We start from the raw sequence: 19895 nt of genomic DNA, 5'->3' as shown, positions 1-19895 counted from the left end.
TGTACTACTTTTCAGAATGGAGCCAAATTGCAGAACTGAAATTCCTTGAATGAAGGGATGGCCAGGTTCTCCTGAGAAAGGATCGAGATAAAATAGCTGGAGTTTTACTATTAGCCTTTCTCCAGTCCTTCCCCAGAGAGACCTATGACCTTTCACAAGGATATTTGTACACTGGGGAAAAGGAAATCGTAGGATTTTTTTTTCGAGACAGGGTTTCTCTGTGTAGCTTTGCACCTTTCCTGGGACTCACTTGGTAGCCCAGGCTGGCCTCGAACTCACAGAGATCTGCCTGCCTCTGCCTCCCAAGCGCTGGGATTAAAGGCGTGCGCCACCACCACCAGGCTTGAAATTGTAGGATTTTCTGGGGTTTTTTTTTGGAGGTTGTGTACGTGTGGTGTGTGTGTGTGTGTGTGTGTGTGTGTGTGTAGGATACTGAATTTGAAGTGAATCTGATTCCTGGAGACCCATTTAAAATAGGGGCTTTAAGAGTTAATGTAATTAATGGAGTTTTGTATGACATCTGATTCATAGTAGACGAAATGGGTATCTAAACAAATAATGTGGTTATTTCCCCAATCCTGAAATGTATAAACATGTTTAGGAGTTGGCAGAATTTCCATATTGGCTCCTGTCTTGTGACCTGAGGGATATTCTATTTGGAAAGGCTAAATGAACGCCTTTTGAATTACCCTGCCAGAAAAGAAAAAAGTGAATCAAAAACAACCATGTTCCTGGAGGTACAGCAGAAATCAGTGTGCCCATCAAGGACTTGGAAGAGGCAGGGTGGTGGTTCCCACTACATCCCCTTTTCACTCTCCTGCCTGGCCAAGGCAGCAGGCAGATTGATCAAGAAGAATGACAACTACCTATAAAAATATCAATCAAGTACTGACTTCAATACTTGTAGGTGCTGTACCAGAAGTGGCGTTGTAACTTGAGCCGATTAACACATCTTCTGGTATATGATATATAGCTATTGATTTAGCAAATGCTTTTTCTCTGTTCCTGGCCATAAAGACCACCAGAAGCAATTTTCTTTCAGTTGGTAAGGCCAGCAATATGCCTTTATAGTTTTACCCCAAGGATACATTAACTATCTTACCGTGTCTCATAACTTAGTTTGACGCAATCTTGATAATATGTCCCTTCCATAAAATATCAGTGACCCACTATATTGATGAGATAATGCTGGCTGACCAAGTGAACAGGAAAGAGTGACACTTTGGAGTTGGTAACACATATGCATATCAGAGTATGGATAATTAATCTAACCAAATGTAAAAGTATTTTTCTTTCTTTCTTTTTAATAGATTCTTGTCTTCTACCATGCATTCTGGCCACATTTTTCTGTCCTTCTCTTTCTCCTAGCCCTACCCCCATACCTTCCCTCTTTCCTAGATCCACTTCCCCTCCATTTCCTCTTCATAAAGAGGAGGCCTCCAATAGACTACAGCCAGACAGGATAAAACAAGATACAATAAGACAAGACAAAAGCCCTTATATTGATACTGAGCAAGGCAATCCAATGGGGAAAGTGTCATTAAATCAGGCAAAAGAGTCAGAGATACACCCAATATCACTGTTGAGAGTTCCACAAGAACACCAAGCTATCAACCATAACATATACTCAGAGGACCTGATACAGTCTCAAATAGGTCTCGTGTTTGCCATGCATGCACCTATAGCCTCATGAAGTATGACCCATGATTGGATGACTGAGGAAGCAAAGACTATAGCCTGGTTTACTGATGGTTCTGCATGTTATGTAGGCACCACCCAAAAGTGGACAACTATAGTCTTTTTCTGAAACAACTCTTGCAGACACTAGCAAAAGGGAATCTGCACAGTGGGCAGACCATCTGGGAGTATACATGGTCATACATTTTGTTTGGATGGAGAAATGGCAAGAAATCTGTGATTGTTCATTGATTCATGAACTATAGCCAAAGGATTGCCTGGATGGTCAGGGACTTTGAAAATGCTTGATTGTAAAGTTGGTTTGAAAGACATCTGGGAAAGAAATATATGGATAGATCTCTCCAAATGGGTGAAAGATGTGAAGATACTTGTGTCTATGCAAATGTTCATCAAAAGGTGACTTTAGCAGAGGAGGAGACCAATAACAAATTAGTTGAGATTACCTGTTTCTCAAAAGTCAGCATCTATATGATCTCCTTTACAGTCTTGTGACCTACAAATATGCCTATATAAATGCACACACACACACACACACACACACACACACACACACACACACACACACACACACACCACATTCTTTTATATTTATATCTCACATAAGAAAGAACACATGAAGTGTTTGTCATTTTGAGTCTGGAATATTTTGCTCAACAGAATGCAGAATATTTTGCTCAACAGAATGCCTTTTAGTTGAATCAATTTTTGTGCAAATGTCATGAGCAGGAAAAAAACTTAGTAGCAGCATAAAATTCCATGTTTTATGTGTACCACATCTTCACTACCCATTTATCTGTTTATGGTCATCTACAGTAGTGTCATATTCTGTCTATTATTAGTAGTGCAGACATAAGCATGAGTTTGAAAGTATCTCTGTGTATGTAGATTAAGAATACTTTGAATATACAGGCAGGAATAATGGGTCATATGATAGTTCTATTTTACTTGGTTCTTTATACGGATTTTTATAATCTTTATAAGGATTTTTCATTACTTTTAATGACACATATGGATGTGTCTATGTTTGTGTATGCACTCATGTTTTATATGCCCTGTGAAGTCAGAAGATCCCTTAGAGCTAGAATAATAAGCATTTATAAGCCCTTTAACTTTGGTCCTATGAAAGAAATCTGGGCCCTCTGCAAAAGCTGTATGCACTCTTAGCTGATGAGCCATCTCTCCAGTGCCTATTTAAATTTTATCTTTAGGATCCTCCCTATTGACTTCTATAAATGTTGTACTGGCCATTTTCCCACCAGCAATGTGATAAGGACTGTATTTTCCCACACCATCAGCATTTGCTGTGATTATTTCTTCTATTTTTGATTAGTTGTTATTATCAGTTATGTAAGTTATTGACCAGTTTTAGATTAATTGGAATGAAAAGGAAACCTTCTGTCTTTGAGAAATGTATGACACAGTACCTATCACAGATTATTTTACTGTGAAAATATGTATCACCTAAATATACAGTCTATACACCTGTATGCTTTAAAGCAAAACTTCTTATATAACACGAAGATCTAATTTCACTGTGATCAATATAAATGTGCTTATAGCATCATGTACAAAACCGTGAATTGTTTAGAAAAATATGTATATGTACACATACATGCAACAACAATTAATGGAAATGAAGCCATGAATTGGAAATAGAACTAGTAGGAATATGTGGGAAGTTTTGAAGGGATAAAAGAACTTTTCTCCCTTCTCATGGTGCGACTGTATTATAATATCAAAGAGCAAAGAAAGAAACAATAAAAAATTATGATCTTTATTTTATTCAAGTGATTATATGTCTTGGGACATGGCTCTATTGAGTGGAAATTTTTTGAAAACTAAAAATAAACTTAAAGCTGCTTTATTTTTTAAAATGCATATATATATATATATATATATATATATATATATATATATATATATATATATATATAATTATCCATTTTTGTTTTGACCTGAACTCATAAGTGTAAATATATGTGTGCATATATATACATGAAACCTGATAGGGGTATTTACAAAGTCAGAAATAAGAAGATTAAGAAGTTGAATGCATGGTAGCTCCTGCAGAGTTATGTGGTTTTATTTTCAGGACCCACATGGCAGCTCACAACCATCCATAACCTCCATTTTGGGGATCTGATACCCCATTCTGTCCTCAGTAGGCACCACACACACACACACACACACACACACACACACACACACACACACACACACACACACACGGTGCAGAGATATACATGCTAACAAAACATACATACATAAAATATAAAATATTTAAAAAGTGTTCTGTATATTTTCCCTTTTCTTCAGTTTTTAGCATGCCATTTTCATTCAACTTATCAGTATCCACTGTTTTTAAGGTAGGTGTTCTCATAATGGTGTCTTCAAACACTTAAGATCTTTTCCCTCTGGATAGCTTTTGTCAACTTCTGAAACTAAAAGTCAGTTTTTGTGATGTCTTTCTTCTTACCTTTTATTGTGTCCACTGTTTATGGTACAGATCTTATACTTACTATGTATAATGAAGGATAATACAACTTTTAAAAGATTATTCTCCATTAGAATGTTATGAATCATTTTATTGTTGGCCATTTGAACTTTACTGATTTTGAATGAGATCACACCTGAAAATTATCATGTGTCCTTATTTATCTACTGCATTTCCATGCTGGAATTTTGCAAAATGCCACAAGAGGTACTGATTGCTCTTCCAGGTCCCCCAAACTGTGTGTTTATTCAAATCAGAAATCTCATTGCACTCTTTTATTTCAAAATTCCTTTTGGAAGAAACTTCTGCACCTTATCAATGAGTTATATGCACCCAACAAAATTTATGTTCTGTTAGTTGCATTGCTGTGATTTCATGACATTTCAGTCAATTAAAATATTTTGTCTCTTTTCCCATACAATAAGTTAATATTATTGTACTCTTGCTCTGAACCAGAAATTGTTTAAAATGATTTTTCCGTGTACAGTCTCAGTTTATAATATGTTAAATTTATATAATTATAATATGTAGAGATGGTTATAACTATGTTAATTATAATAATTATTATGACATAGAATAACAAAATAAAATACATATTTTTTATGTTATTTGTGTGGGTCATGTGTTTTTGTTCACATCTGTGAACATGTATACAAGGTGCCCACAAAGGCCAGAAGAAGTTGTTGGATGCCCTGGATTTGGGATTATTGACACTGTGAGCCACTATATGGGTACTAAAAAATGAACCTCAGTCCTCTGAAAGATAGATAGCCAGGGCTCTTAACTTCTGAGCCATCTTTCTAGACCCAGAAAAACTTTTATTTCTGTTAGTATTTAACAGTTTCCTTGAAGTATAACTGACCTACTATAAAGTGGACAAATTTGAAAAAAATATGAATTGTTAAATTTTATATTTTGTGAAGTGAAAACATCACCACAGTCATGATCATCTTTTTATCCTAAAAATTTTGTTCTTTTTTTATCAGATATTATTAGGCACAGTTTATCATTACATATGTGTGTTTGTGTGTGTGTATGTATGTATGTCCCCATTTATCTGCATCATATTTACATACAACTTCATGTTCACCATCTTTCTTTTGTAAACCAGAAGTCCAATTAGTGATGTCCATACATATGAGCATTGTTTAGATCCACGCCCACTAGAACATCCTACCAGGGACCACACACAGATGACTCTGCCTCCTTCAGAAGTCATCAAAATCCAATAGCTCTGGAACTACATCTCCAGTTCATACAGAAATGTCAGTTGGGTTGATCTTCTGCATACCCTGCATAGAAAACCACAGCGGCTGTGAGTTCATGTGTGCTATGATCTGGTCATGTCCAAAAGACAGTTGTGTATCTGTCTTTGTTCTTATAATCTTATAATCTCTTTCTTCATTGATGTTCTCTGAGTCACTGGGAGAGGGAAGGTGATGCTGCATTTAGATCTGAACCCCATTCAGCGGTCACTTACTTTCTGCACTTTGATCAGGAGTATGTCTATAACCACTGTTGTGTGACCAGCAGTATGAAATAACCAGTATTGTTCCAAAAAGAGGCTTAATGTTTCTTTTTTAGCACCTCTTTTTCACCTTTCTCTGAGTATAGACAAATACTTAAGCAAAATTTTGCTTGCCTCTTATTAATACATGTAAATTACAACTTTTTCTTGGAAAGTATATAGCTACTATGCATCCATCTGTATAAAATGAATTCATTTTATGATGAGCTTGAGAACTGTTTCTCTTGGGGAGATATAGTAATGCTATACCACAGACAACTGAGTGGTATTCCCACATAAAAATATCACAAGTTGCATATTTATTCATTTTTATTGGCATCTTTAAATGTTTTATTTCTTAAACATCAACATATGTTTATACTTACCTGCATTCACAAGCAAAGTTTCTTTGAACATTGTTTGAATTGGCTATTAACAATTAGAAAAGTACAATAAGTTGAATCCTCCCATCTACCTGAGAGAAGCTGGAAAAATTATGCTTGGTTATATTCTTATTTTCTGCATTATAAAAATTTGCTTTGATCATAGGTTCTAAAACTGTAGGTCATGTACCTTTTGTGATTTTGGACCATTCTTTCCCAGGGTCACCTAAGGCCACCCAAACACATATCTTAATGGTAGCAAAATTTCAATTATGAAGTAACAATGAAAATGTTTTTATAGTTGGTGGTCACCACAATATGAAGAACTGTATTAAAGGATTGCAGCATTAGGAAGGTTGAGAAACACTGCTTTGGAGGAAATAATATTTATAGTAAATAAAAAATATGTGATTTTCCACCTAATCATTAAAGGTGTAATTTTTACTTCTCTATTAAATGCTAGTTTTCAATAAAATAATGTAGATTTCTGCTACATTCTAAACAATTAATTCATTATTAATACATTTATATTGTTAATCATGATTTGCAATCTCTAAATGTGTTCATAAATTTTTCTGTATTACAATGCACCATAATATGTTTAATACATTATTCATGAACCTTCATAATTTTTGAATATTTGCATATGTCTTTCCTAAATATGGTAACATCCTGAGGATACAATTTGAAAGGGATATTTTTGGTTTAAAAGATTGACAGTAAAATAAGAGTTCACCCTTTCTTCACTGTATAGAATGATGCCAGATATATTTTTAAGTTTCCAGTTCTTCTCCAAATTCAGGTTTGGGATTAGGAGATGAGACGTAATTTCACCGAAATTCTCAAGAATTATGATGTTCTATCCATTATATCACCAAACCTGGGAACATATAAAGCTGTACCTGGAAATACAATGAAAAGGCAGCAAAATCCATTACAATGCAAAATAGAATGAGACCATCTTTAGATATGCAATGATAGTGGGAAGATAAATCAGCAATAAATAAACAAAGATTAAAGAAGTATGGTCTAAAGAAGTATCCCCCAAAAGAGAAAGGATAAAATCAGCATGACAAACACATTCTAAAGGAAAACTTGGGGAACTACTTTTCATCAACCACACAGAAAATCTGTTTATCAAAACTATTAGCTTGGACAGTCACCCAAGGCAGCCAGCTGTTTCTGACATTTCTCACATTTTTTGGAAGTCACTTGCTTGCACTTTCTGCTTACTTAGGCAATATTATTTCCTTCTTGGGTCTCTGAGGGAGTTGAAGACCAGATAGTTATAGTTATAGTTTTCCTTGTTAACAAATTTAGAAAAGAAACTCACTAAAGATGTGTAAAGTGTATAAGTTTGAAAGACATCAAAGATAGGTTGGGGTTGGTAATACAAGTTAGGATATAAAGTGAATTAGGTTAAAAGAAAAGAAAACTATTAGCCTAAATACAAATGCCACCTTCCATATGAAATTGCTGCCACAGGTCACAGCTGTTGCCACCTCTGTTACTATGGATCTCTCAAATTATAAGGTTGCTTATAATTTTTTGCATTTTGAAAGAACATCTTGCCTCACTTCACACCTATTTTATGTTCAGCATTTTTAAAGTTCAAAGATTTTTTTAGAAGAAATTCAGTTGCTTTCAATTAGAAGTAAGTAGCAAAACAAATTTATTGGCAAGGGATTGAGTTAAGCTTCAGTAAATGATACATGGTCCAACTTGAACTGTACTGAATCCATGGGAACATCAATACATGGAGGACTTCTCAGATTTCATTTTACTGTGCTGTAAAAAAAAAATCTATCCAGATATGGTGGTGGAACCCTTAACCCTGAGACATAGATGGCCACGGTATGAGGATCACCACTATGAGGACATTTTGGACTACATAGAAGGCATTTGGGTAGCCAGGGATGCATGGAGACACTCTACATCTGTAAATAATAATACTAGTCTGAAATTAAACTTATTAATCTCTGTACGTTGCTTTTATTATTTTCTTGTGAAACTATAGTTTCATTATATAGTAAACATCTATTTTAACAATGAAAGTAAAATTTTCACTGCATATATTTGTAAGAAACATATTTCTTGAAAAAATTAGCTTAGGAAGAAGAAAGTAAATTCATATTCTGGCTACACTGACCTAGTCATTGATAAGATGACCTAGAATAAAACACAATAAAACAACCCTTCGATGTTTTATGTATGATTGGGGTATCTATTTAGATGTGTCTTAGGAAAAAAACCAGGAATTTTAATGTATTTAATGTTTTTTACACAACATAAAATTTTTAAAAATGTAAATATTGAGCTCATATTCTACAAGTGAATTATCCTGTGAACTTCTTGATTTTGATACGTCACCCATATATGTGGTTCCTTTCTCTGCAGGAAGCATCCCCACAAAAGTGTATGTCAGTGGTCTGCTTCAGATAATTGTTCAAAATTCAAAGATGAAAAGTCAATAAAATAGTATTGATTTTATAAACCAATTTCAGGGACACAGAAATGACTTCTGTGTTAAGTGTTTAACACATTTTTTTCTGTTCATTTGCAGTAATTCAATGTGTTTCTTTTTAATTGGTAACTCAGAATGTTATTATCAATTCAACAATTCTGTGTTGAAAAGAGAACATGGATGCTGTGCAAAAGACATTATCTCAGGACTTTAATAAATCATGGGACATCATTTTGCTGAGGGCAATGTGTAGATATAGACCAGAAAGTTTGCACTATTGATGATAAAAAGTTAGCATATGTCTAAATTGTCAAAGTGATTCTCCTCCGTGAATCCATAACCTGAAAAGCATTGCCATTCAAGGTTAAACTGAAGTGGAGTTCTGGCATGTGCTCAGAACTGCTTTTGATCCCCCATAAACTACAAGTGTGTCAATTCGTGACTTTTTGTAACATTAGAATTATTCTTTATTATTTCTTTCACAAGAGAGTCCTTATATTAATCTCCAGGGGAAAGCTATTGGGAACAAAAGGTTTTTTTCTCTTTTTTTTTCTTTATGACCTTTATTACAAGCAGTGGAGAAAGTTACAAGACCTTTTTTGACAGAATTAGATAATGGTTAGCTATTAGCCTGTCCTACCAAGGAAGAGACAAATTTGCAGGTCAGTATTGTGAATTGCACTTTATTCAATATATTGTTATATTATTTTGATATAACATATAATAATATAATATTTTTATTATATTGTATTATTTAGTTCTCCTTCTCACAGAAATGTTTTTAATCTTTCAAGTTATCGTAATACCACCTGATAAAATTAAGGGAGTCACAGAAAATTTGGGAAAAAATTAATACAACCAGTTTTAGATAATGCTATCATTCTTTGAACTGTTCTTTGAAGGTCATAATATTTGTGACTGAGATGATTCATGCATTCTTGAGAAGTGAGGATTTTCTAGGTCTAGAGGTACACTTGTAATTCTAGAACTTGCAGATGAGAGTTAGGAATATAGGAATTTCATGGTCTGCCTTAGCTACACAGGGAGTTCAAGGCAAAACCAAGCTCCATGAGACTGTCTCAAAACCACACTAAAACAAAACAAAATGAATAAAGCAAATAAACGAATATGCAACTATGTAATTTTTTAGCCTTTTTTTTCCCTCAGATGAAGCTATTCAGATTTCTAAAAGGCTCAAAATCTATGAGGCAATATCAAAAAACACTGAGATAATTACTTTATAATTTATAGTCAAAATAAATTTAACAAGTATTTTCATACATTACATTAAACTGGCAAAATTAAGTTCAAGAATTGAATTTATTGGTATGAAGAGATACCTTAATGGTTAAGATCACTCTTCCTCCAGAGGACCTGGGTTTGGTTCTTAGCATCAACCCGAATGCTTTTAATTTTCAGTAACTCCTGTACCCAGGGATCTAGACCCCTCTTCAGGCCTCTAAAATTGCCAAGCATGCATGCAGTGCATTAACATACATGCACATAAAATTTTTTAAAAATCCTTAAAAGAACTGAATTTACTTCCAGTTTCTATACAATTTTATACTTCCTATAACAATATTTATGGTCACACATACATTATGACAAAATCCCAAACAACTGCTCTATTGCCTATCCTTGACTTAAATGCTAGAATTGCTGAGGGTAAGGGAGGAGAACTTCAAGTTGGATGTCAACCTGGCCTGTATACACAGACATGCCTCAAAAAATAATCCTAATATTTTCAAGGTGAAGGCAGCAAGACCAGGTATTAAAGGATGGTCTTGGCTAAATAGTGAGTAGCCATCCTCTGCTACTTGAAATCCTGTCTGAAAACAAACCACAAACAAGAAAACAAAAATGAAAAATAAACAAAAGACAACTCCAATAAAATATATAGTACTTCATAAGCAGAACACAAGTTCTTTTAAGTGTCTTTAAGGAGACAGGTAGAAATATGAGCAGTGCACTTGGTGATGGTTACATGGTTCCTTCTTTCTTGTTCTTTCTTTTTCTGCCCACACTATAATAATTTTTAATATACTGTTATTGACCATCATATTTAATGTGACTGTTTATTGTATAACTTAATTATGGGTTGTGATAAAATAAATAAATCAAAAAGCACTTAATACTTTACCTAAGGCTTACACAACTACCCATGAGTATAAGCAATAGCTCCAAACACACTCACAAACATGGTGGTCATAATGGAACAATTAGAGCCTCAAACTATTTCCATAATGATCCCATTGGGATAAAAATGCAGAAAAGGTGGCATCACTTTACAACTCATTTTTTCCTATCAATATGAGAATTTATTATAACGTTAGGAAACAGAGAAAAAATGTAGTTGATTTCAGAGAGGTCTGAATTTACAGATCTTTTTCCTCTCAGATACTCTGTTGACCGGCATACTGATATGGACCGTGTTTTCAGTATTCACTCAGAAAATGGCTCTATCTTCACTCTGAAGCCCCTGGACAGGGAATCATCACCTTGGCACAATATCACAATTACAGCCACAGAGATAAGTAAGTTGGGGGTATACCCAGATAAGTATGTTTCACCAAAGTAGTAAGTAAATGACAAAAAATAGTCTCTTGTGAAATTATTGTAATACTGTCAATATCTAAGAAAAGAATGTATCAGAGGATGTTAGTACTTTATTTTTGTTGAAAGGTAACAAATAGTTTATTTTAAATGTTTTATTTTTTTTTTTACAAGTAGTAATGGATTTGAATTGCATCTAGCCTCATAAAAATCATACATGAGCTTGTAGATGTTGTCAATTTCACTTTCTTATCCTCCATTATATTTTCCTTTTTTTATCATGCTTTATTTTGGACCAATAAAGGTGAGATATTTGCCAGCCATTCAAATGAGCTAGAGAATATAGGGAATTGATCAGTCACTAAATTACTAATGCTGAATGTGGTTTTACAGCTTCCTTTATAAATGGCGTTGGAACTTTACATGAAGTTTCTGTTGCAGATAACCCAAAACAAAGTAGCCAAATTCCTGTCTTCATCAGAATTCTTGATATAAACGATCATGCTCCGGAATTTGCCATGTACTATGAAACATTTGTTTGTGAAAATGCAAAATCTGGGCAGGTAAATAAACTTATTATAAACTTTATAAACACATCTTTGGTAAGGCATGCTTTGCTTGCATGACATTTTGTTGTACTGTTATTATATTTCATTTATGTACACTCACCAAAAAACTCACAATGATATTTACAATATAACTTTCAAAAACAGTTTTTAACATGAATATAGAAAAAAATTTATTTATAGCCTGTCCAAACTCTCTCACACGGAGTTATAATTTAGCTGGTATTGAGTTATATTTACTATTGTTTTAAGAATATATTTTAAATAAAAATTGATATGTTTTCAATATTTCTATTTTAATATCGAGTTGTAATTGCTTCCTTGTTCATGTTTTGCTACATTTAGTACCACAGAAGAGTATGGCTCAATCTAATTATTTTCTGTGACTGTAAAATTTCAATTTTATTATATTTTAATACCAAATTTTGCTTTTTTGAGGGGCTCATTCTATGTTTTCTTCCTTCATATTTTCTAGTGAAGTAACAAGATCTTAATCAAGTACATATAAAACAGTGTGAGAGATTAGAGTTTTAGAAAAATGGCAAAACAGATTATTAATTGAATTAATCAATTTCCATTAAAGTGGAATGTTTGAGTCCATCCCTACCAGGAAATAGAAAATGATTCACTAAAGTACCCAATAAACTACTTCAGAGATAATTTTCCTTATTGACTAAATGTTATCTTAGGTTATTAAAACAATAGCTCCATAAAGCAACTTTGATGTGTTTTTCTGAAAATTGTGTATGTATGTATATGTGTGTGTGTGTGTGTAAGAGAATTCAAATTATAAATTATTAGTTAAATCAAAAATATAAACAGCAGCATCACCCCAGAAAATCATAGCTATTTAAAATATCTTAAATAAACTAAGCTTTGTTTCTGTTTTGCCAGATTTAAGTTAATGAATATATTTTGATTTCAGTTGATTCAAACAATAAGTGTCATGGACAAAGATGACCCTCCCCGAGGACACAAGTTCTTCTTTGAACCAGTGCCAGAATTTCCTCTCAACCCAAACTTCACAATTGTAGACAATAAAGGTAAAACACATCTATAAAAAGCTATAAAGTGTCAATTATTAAGGTGAAGAATCAAAATTGAACATGCAACAAGGCCTTGTGGCTTCTTCTCTCATTCCTACCCCTTGGAAGTGATCTCAGGAACATCAAGGAACTCAAGGACATTCTCTAGATAAGGGGTTGAGGCTAGCCCGGGCTACATGAGAGCATATCTCAATAATCCACAGAAAGGAAGAATGTGGGAAGGGACCAGAAGAAAGGAGGGAAAGGAGAGAGGGAAATGTGTATGAAGTTTTTTGTTTTTTTGTTTTTTTCTAACCATCTTTTTTTTCTCTTCAGATAATACAGCAGGAATCATAACTCGAAAAGATGGGTACAGTCGCACCAAAATGAACACCTACCTCCTGCCAGTTTTAATCTTTGACAATGATTACCCTATTCAAAGCAGCACTGGCACACTCACTATCCGCGTGTGTGCGTGTGATAAGCAAGGAAACATGCAGTCCTGCAACGCCGAGGCCCTGATGCTTGCTGCCGGCCTGAGCACAGGGGCCCTCATCGCGATCCTGCTTTGCGTCCTCATCCTGCTCAGTAAGCTACATGTCTTTCCATCCTCCTCGCTCCCAGGTCTTCTTCTCCATTGCCCGGGCATTGTGCATGAAATCTTACATATTTAACAGCTTACCGAAATTATTCGTAATGAATAAAGTATACTCCCCCCAACCCCCGTTTTTGTTTGTGGGAGGAAGGACTAGTTGTCTACAGTAGCAAAACACAGGTATAACAACACAAGGGTTACAATCATAGCGTGAAGGCAATATGGCCACAGATTTCAGGACTTGATTGGATGATTTATTTGATCCTATCAAATCTGTTCAACGGCTAAAAAACAGGTGCAACCCTTTCCTTGTGAGGATGCATGCCTGTGCTCACTTCTATACAGGTCACACGCACAAACATACAGTCATGTGTGGAGCCCTGAGGTCAATATCAGGTACCGTTATCCACTGCTTTCCACCTTGTTTGTTGACACTGGATATCTCACAAAACCTGGATCTCACAGATTTACTATACTAGCTGGTTAGTGGGGCTCTGGGTTTCTCCTCAAGCTCCTATTATCAGAACTAAGGAACTCTATCATCATATTGGGCATTGTGTATGTCTGCTGAGGGTCTGAACTAATGACCTCTTCTTGTTAAGCAAGCTACTTATCCATTGAGATGTCTCCCCAACTCCCAAATGGCATTTCTAAAATACATTTATTGGCATAGTCACATAAATCTTTCTACCCTAAAAATCTCTATTCTAATCTCAAAACTAAGAGTATTTCACATTTAAAAATGTTTTTACTAACTATAAATTATATAGGAATATTTCAGGCATTAATTAACCACATTAAGATACCCAGGGAAAACTATTATAAGACACACATACACACACACACACACACACACACACACACACACACACACACACACAACCTCTGCTTTTGAAATGTCATTGTGAGAGGGTAATCACAGATACTCCGCTCAGTATTTTTCAAATTAAATCATATTTCTGATAGAATACATTTTATCTAAGCACACGCTAACACAGCAATGATTTAATTCAATTAAACAGTTGTTTCACTGTAAAACACTCCAAAAAATTATTTCTATAAAATACTCTTCCAAAAATTTTGCACTTAGGGCAGGAGAGCTCGCCAAGTTTATGTGCTAACGTGTATGTATTCTGGCTTCTTTTCACTATAAATCCTTTCGAGTTCTCTGGATAAAATTCTTTTGGCCAGATATCTTTGTAGAACTTCACTAGGGGTTTTACAGAAGTGAATGGAAAACATTTCTTTCATTTAGTATCACCTAGCTTTCTAGGAGAGAGAGAGAGAGAGGGGGGGCGGGGAGGGAGGGAGGGAGGGAGGGAGGGAGGGAGGGAGGGAGGGAGGGAGGGAGGGAGGGAGGGAGGGCTTTGCACTTAAGACACTATGTTTGTCCAATCCACAGCTTATTAAAACTTGATTTTGGAAATAAAATTTATGGCAAGAATTTTGTAAATTTTGACCAGAGATCCCTCTGGCACTATGATGAATCTTAAGGATTTAATTATTATAAAATCTTAATTTAGAAAAATGTTGTGAGCGTAGCTCAGGGATAAGGCATTTTAGCATTATGAGGCCCTAGGATTAATTCTAGATTTTATGCAAAACAAAACAAAAATAAGCAATAAAATCTGTATGAATAAAATACCTAATGGTAAAAGAATGTCTAGACAAATTAAAGAAAATTTATAAAGATTAAAAATACCTGCCAAAATGATAATGCTATACAAAGTGTCTATAATTTCTTTTGTTTTCTTCTCAGTTACACGATACTTAATTAGGAACATAATATTCATCACATAAATAAATAGTATGCTCTAATTATAGATTAGTGGAAATAGTGACGCCTTTTCCTATCTAATTGCTTGAATTGCATTACTGTACACAAAATGTTTATTTTTTACCCAATAAGTGGAGCAGACATTTCTTATCTAGCAGAGCAGAGAGGAAAATAGATATGAATGGCTCAAAGATCCACTTATGTAAAGTATAGTTTATTCATACCTAGGGAAGCCTAAGATATGTTTACTTATCTATTATTTATTTATAACATATAAGGAACAAAATCCATTCATTCAATTTTAAATTGCAAATTAACTGTTTTTCTAGAACATGACTCATTCTCAGTGAATTTTCAAACTTTAAAACAGTAATGCTTTATTTATTTTTAATACCTGACAGATGTAACTGAGTAAAGGTTATAAGTCTTCAAACTCTTTTTATGTGGAATTTATCTTCAGTTAGTAATTGACCTGGAGATGAAAGACAGTTGTACAGTGTTTTCCTATCATGCTCAAAACCCAACACTACAAAGCAAATAATACAGCATAAAAAAATTAAATCAGAGTATAACAAAAGCAATGAAAAATTTGGAGTTTTTTTTTGTGTTATTTTTCAAGGAAATATGCTCTTCATCTCCCCTTTCTTCTATCCTTGGAGACAAGATCTCACTAGGCAGCCCAGGCTGAGTCTTAGTGCTTGAGGCTTTAAATGCTAGAATTACAAATGTGCATAATTAAGACCGGCTCAGAAATAATTTTGGTAAAACATTGGACTTCTAAAAATGTAGTTTTCAATTTTTTTCTTCTGTTTAAATAAATTTGTGAGAAATTTTCCCGAATTTTTTTAATTAAAATGTTCTTACACTATATTTTTATTATATTCTGACTTAGTTCTTATTTTTATTTTTTAAATAAGATTGATTGTTTTTCATATAATTATTAATTATATTAACAATTTTTATTATTATTTAAATTAATTATTAATTCATAATTAGGAAATCATATTTATTTTTACTTTTTTGAAAGCATTTTATAGGACCTGAGGAGATGACTTAGTTGGTAAAATATTTTTCATGCAATACTCAGGACAAGAATCAGAAAACCATCGCTCAAGGAAAATTCTGGGAGTATGTGAGCCCATCCTTAATCTCTACTGCCTTAAGGGCAAGAGTGTGGGGGGAGACATGAAGGCCAGCCAGTCTAACCAATTAGTGATTTTACAGTTTAGTGAGAGATCCTAACTCACAAAGTATTGTAAAGAGTGATTAAGGAATATCCCAATACTAACCTGCAGACTCTGCACACCCACACATGCACACTTGCATACACACATAAATAAATATACATATGTATAGAATGAATCCTATTGTATAAACATTAGGAAAAGATGTTTGTCAAATATATGCTTTAAATTTAACTGCATTTCTGTAATGAGAGAGCTATAATTTTACTATATATGGAAGTGTTTAATTACATCCATAGAAGAGGACACAAATTTAAAAAAAAATAGAATAACATGTAAATTTTAAAAATTATAATTTTAGTCCCAAATTTTTATTTTAACTTTGTGATTTATCAATGGTCTCAATAAGAAAAATCCTATCTTAGCTGCCCTATGAGTGACTACAAGTTAAACTTGATTTGAAGTTTAAATTTATAATTAGGTTTTAGAATTGCCTTTCAGATTTTCCAGAAAAAATTTCAAAACCATAGCAATAAATAAATTTAGATAAATTTTTGCTTAATATTTAATATGATAAAATCATTAGTCATGAATATTATATATCTGTGTGTATATGTGTGAAATAAATATATGTATAGATAAATGTATTCATTTATATGCATCTATATGAGAGACCATTTACATACATAACCCTTAATTTTTACTGGTGACAATGACTGAATCATTAATTATTTTCTTAAATTTGAGAAAAATGTGCATTCAATGAAAATAAGATTTCAGTCAATCTTAGTTGACCAATGCAATAATTCGTAAATAATATTTTTTCAGTACCAATGGTCCACAGGTTTTGAAATGTAAATTAACAATGCTTTAATATCTTCCATTTTTCAAAATTTTTGTTTTACTGTTTTTATTATATTTTAAATCATGCAGTGTTTTCTTTTGTTGTTCCAATTGGATAGTTACCCCCATGTCTCCAGATGATCATCTAAGCTTCACATACACTAGAATTATGTCTATTATCTCTCATCATGAATCTTACTATCCCTTCATCTCTCATCAATAGCTCTAATCGTGCTGTTTGCTGCATTGAAGAGGCAACGAAAGAAGGAGCCTCTGATCATTTCAAAGGATGACGTCCGGGACAACATTGTGACCTATAATGATGAAGGTGGTGGAGAGGAAGATACCCAGGCTTTTGACATTGGCACATTAAGGAACCCGGAAGCAAGAGAAGACAGTAAACTCAGAAGAGATGTCATGCCTGAAACTATTTTTCAGATAAGAAGGACTGTGCCCCTCTGGGAAAATATTGATGTACAGGATTTTATTCACCGGAGATTAAAAGAAAACGACTCAGACCCAAGTGCACCTCCTTACGACTCCCTGGCCACTTATGCCTATGAAGGGAATGATTCTGTAGCCAATTCGCTCAGCTCCTTAGAATCTCTCACAGCTGACTGTAACCAGGATTATGATTACCTTAGCGACTGGGGGCCTCGGTTCAAAAAACTCGCAGATATGTATGGTGGTGATGAGAGTGACCGGGACTGAGTCCTGTATGACTTGAACAACTAGTGGAAATACTCTTTGATACCAGATTGAGTGGCCTGTATTATCCTTTTTTTGGAGGAAATTTTTGAAAATCAACTCCAAACAATACATAAGTGTTGTCTTAGTAAGGATTTGCTTAATCAGTAAGTTTCTGTGAATGAGTACGAATGACATAGATTTTAAAACAGTAATAACAACCTTTCACCCTCTTTGCCTAATGAGCTTGGAAAATATATCACATTAATAATCAATAAAAATTCTTGAAAGGCTTTTTGTGCCTTGTCTTAGTATAGGAAATTTATAAATGTTTTATTAACTGATTGCCAGTCACATATACTATTAAATTAAATATTGTGCAACTGCTTTGTAAATTAATATGAAAGAAAATATACCTAATGAGATTAGAAGTGACTATTACTGCCATATTTATTTAGTTGAAAGATGTCTTTGTGTTAATTCACTCATATTTTTATAAATGTATATTTATATTTTTGTATTTTTATGAAATAAACTAATATTTATAAAAATAAATTTCCTTTTACTTAATTCCTTGGAGCAGCTGATCTCACAACAGAAGTGTTTTATCTCTCTGAGTGTAAAACACGATTTACTCAGGGAAAAGCAGCTGAGAAGTCACTGCAGAAGACACGGATGTCATCTGAGAGAGCTCTAGGGATGAACTGTGCTGTGAATTGTTCTTCCTCTGTTTTGTTTGAGTGTCAACAAATGTTTATTGAACTAATGATGTCTACTCATAGATAGAATATAACATCAATTTGGAATATACAGTATTATCTATACGGTTGTGGACAATAAACTAAGTTTTTGCAAGATTTATCAAACCACGCATTGTATTTGAATAAGTGGAGTCTAAATCAAAGATGCTGCAGAGAAAAGAAAGAGCCCCAAATCATTTTGTAAATAATTATTTTAAATAGAAATGATAATTGTGTGTGTGTGTGTGTGTGTGTGTGTGTGTGTGTGTGTGTGTGTGTGTGTGTTTGGTCTAGAAATTCAATGAATATATTTCTCAGTTCTTAGTAACATATTAAAAATGTATATTAATCTCTACAATTTCAAACTGGACAAAATTCTAGTACTGAGAAGCAGACATGAACAGAATGCCAAACCATATCTGAGGAGCTATTTGCTAATGACACCTGCGAGGAAAGGGAAAATCTCTTTTCTTCAAAGGAGTGTTACTGAGTAGATAAACCACATTCCAGAGTAGAACTCATGTCCAGGATAGTAAGTCAGTACAAAACAATTCTATATATTTTTTTATGCTTTTGGTTTTATTATGTTTAGTTTGGTTTTGATGCTTTTTTTCTTACTTATTAATTTGGAGGTTTTTTGTTTGACTCGTTTTTTGTTCTGATTTTTTGGTTTTGTTTTTCTAAGAGAATGAGAAAGAACAGGAAGTTGGTGAAATAAGAAAGTAGAAAGAATATGGGAGGGTTTGGAGAGGGGAAGCAGGGGGAGAGTACTAAAAGAGACTCCTGGAAAGCGGGAGCATTTGGGGGTCAGGTAAAAACCTGGCACAAGGTAATCTACAAGGATGACCCCAGATAAGACTCCTAGCAATAGAGGATACATAGTCTGAATTGTCAATGTCCGATGACCATGCAAGACCTCAAGTGCAGGGATTGTGAAACCAACATGCCCACCCACAAAGCTTTTGACCTACAATCTGCCCCGCCTATGAGATGTTCACGGATTTGTGCCTAGACCAATTTTCATCAGAGTCTTCATCTAGCAACTGATGGAAACAGATGCAGAGACCCACAGGCAAACATTACGCAGAGTTTGGGGAATCTTGCCAAAATGAGGGGGAAATGATTATAGGAGCCAGATGGGTTAAGGATGCCAGAAGAAAATTCACGGAATTGACTAACCTGGTATCCAGTGGGTCACAGAAACTGAACCAACTTTCTAGGAGCCTATAAGGAACTGACCTAGGACATCTACATATATGTTACAGATGTATAGCTTAATTTTCTTATGGGACTCTTAACATAGGGAACATGGGCTGTCTCCAATGCTTCTACTGCCTTTGGGGACCCTGCTCCTCATATGGGTCGCCTTGCCCAGCCTT

At 34.1% G+C, this 19895-nt stretch overlaps 1 protein-coding gene across 1 annotated transcript in view; it reads left to right on the top strand.

Moving 5' to 3' along the window:
* Cdh9 (cadherin 9) overlaps positions 1 to 18069 on the top strand; it is a 137934-nt gene extending 119865 nt beyond the window's left edge. Inside the window, exons 8-12 of the mRNA XM_006995401.4 lie at positions 10944 to 11080; positions 11541 to 11662; positions 12591 to 12708; positions 13027 to 13278; positions 17313 to 18069. Coding sequence (XP_006995463.1) covers positions 10944 to 11080; positions 11541 to 11662; positions 12591 to 12708; positions 13027 to 13278; positions 17313 to 17800 — 1117 coding nt within the window. The 3' untranslated portion in view covers positions 17801 to 18069. The remainder of the gene's footprint in view (positions 1 to 10943; positions 11081 to 11540; positions 11663 to 12590; positions 12709 to 13026; positions 13279 to 17312) is intronic.
* Positions 18070 to 19895: the final 1826 nt, after the last annotated feature.

The sequence above is a fragment of the Peromyscus maniculatus genome, chromosome 15 (assembly GCF_049852395.1).
Source record: "Peromyscus maniculatus bairdii isolate BWxNUB_F1_BW_parent chromosome 15, HU_Pman_BW_mat_3.1, whole genome shotgun sequence".
NCBI classification, from domain to species: domain Eukaryota; kingdom Metazoa; phylum Chordata; class Mammalia; order Rodentia; family Cricetidae; genus Peromyscus; species Peromyscus maniculatus.
Note: the sequence above shows the minus strand (reverse complement) of the source record. Positions and strands in the feature narration are given on the sequence as shown.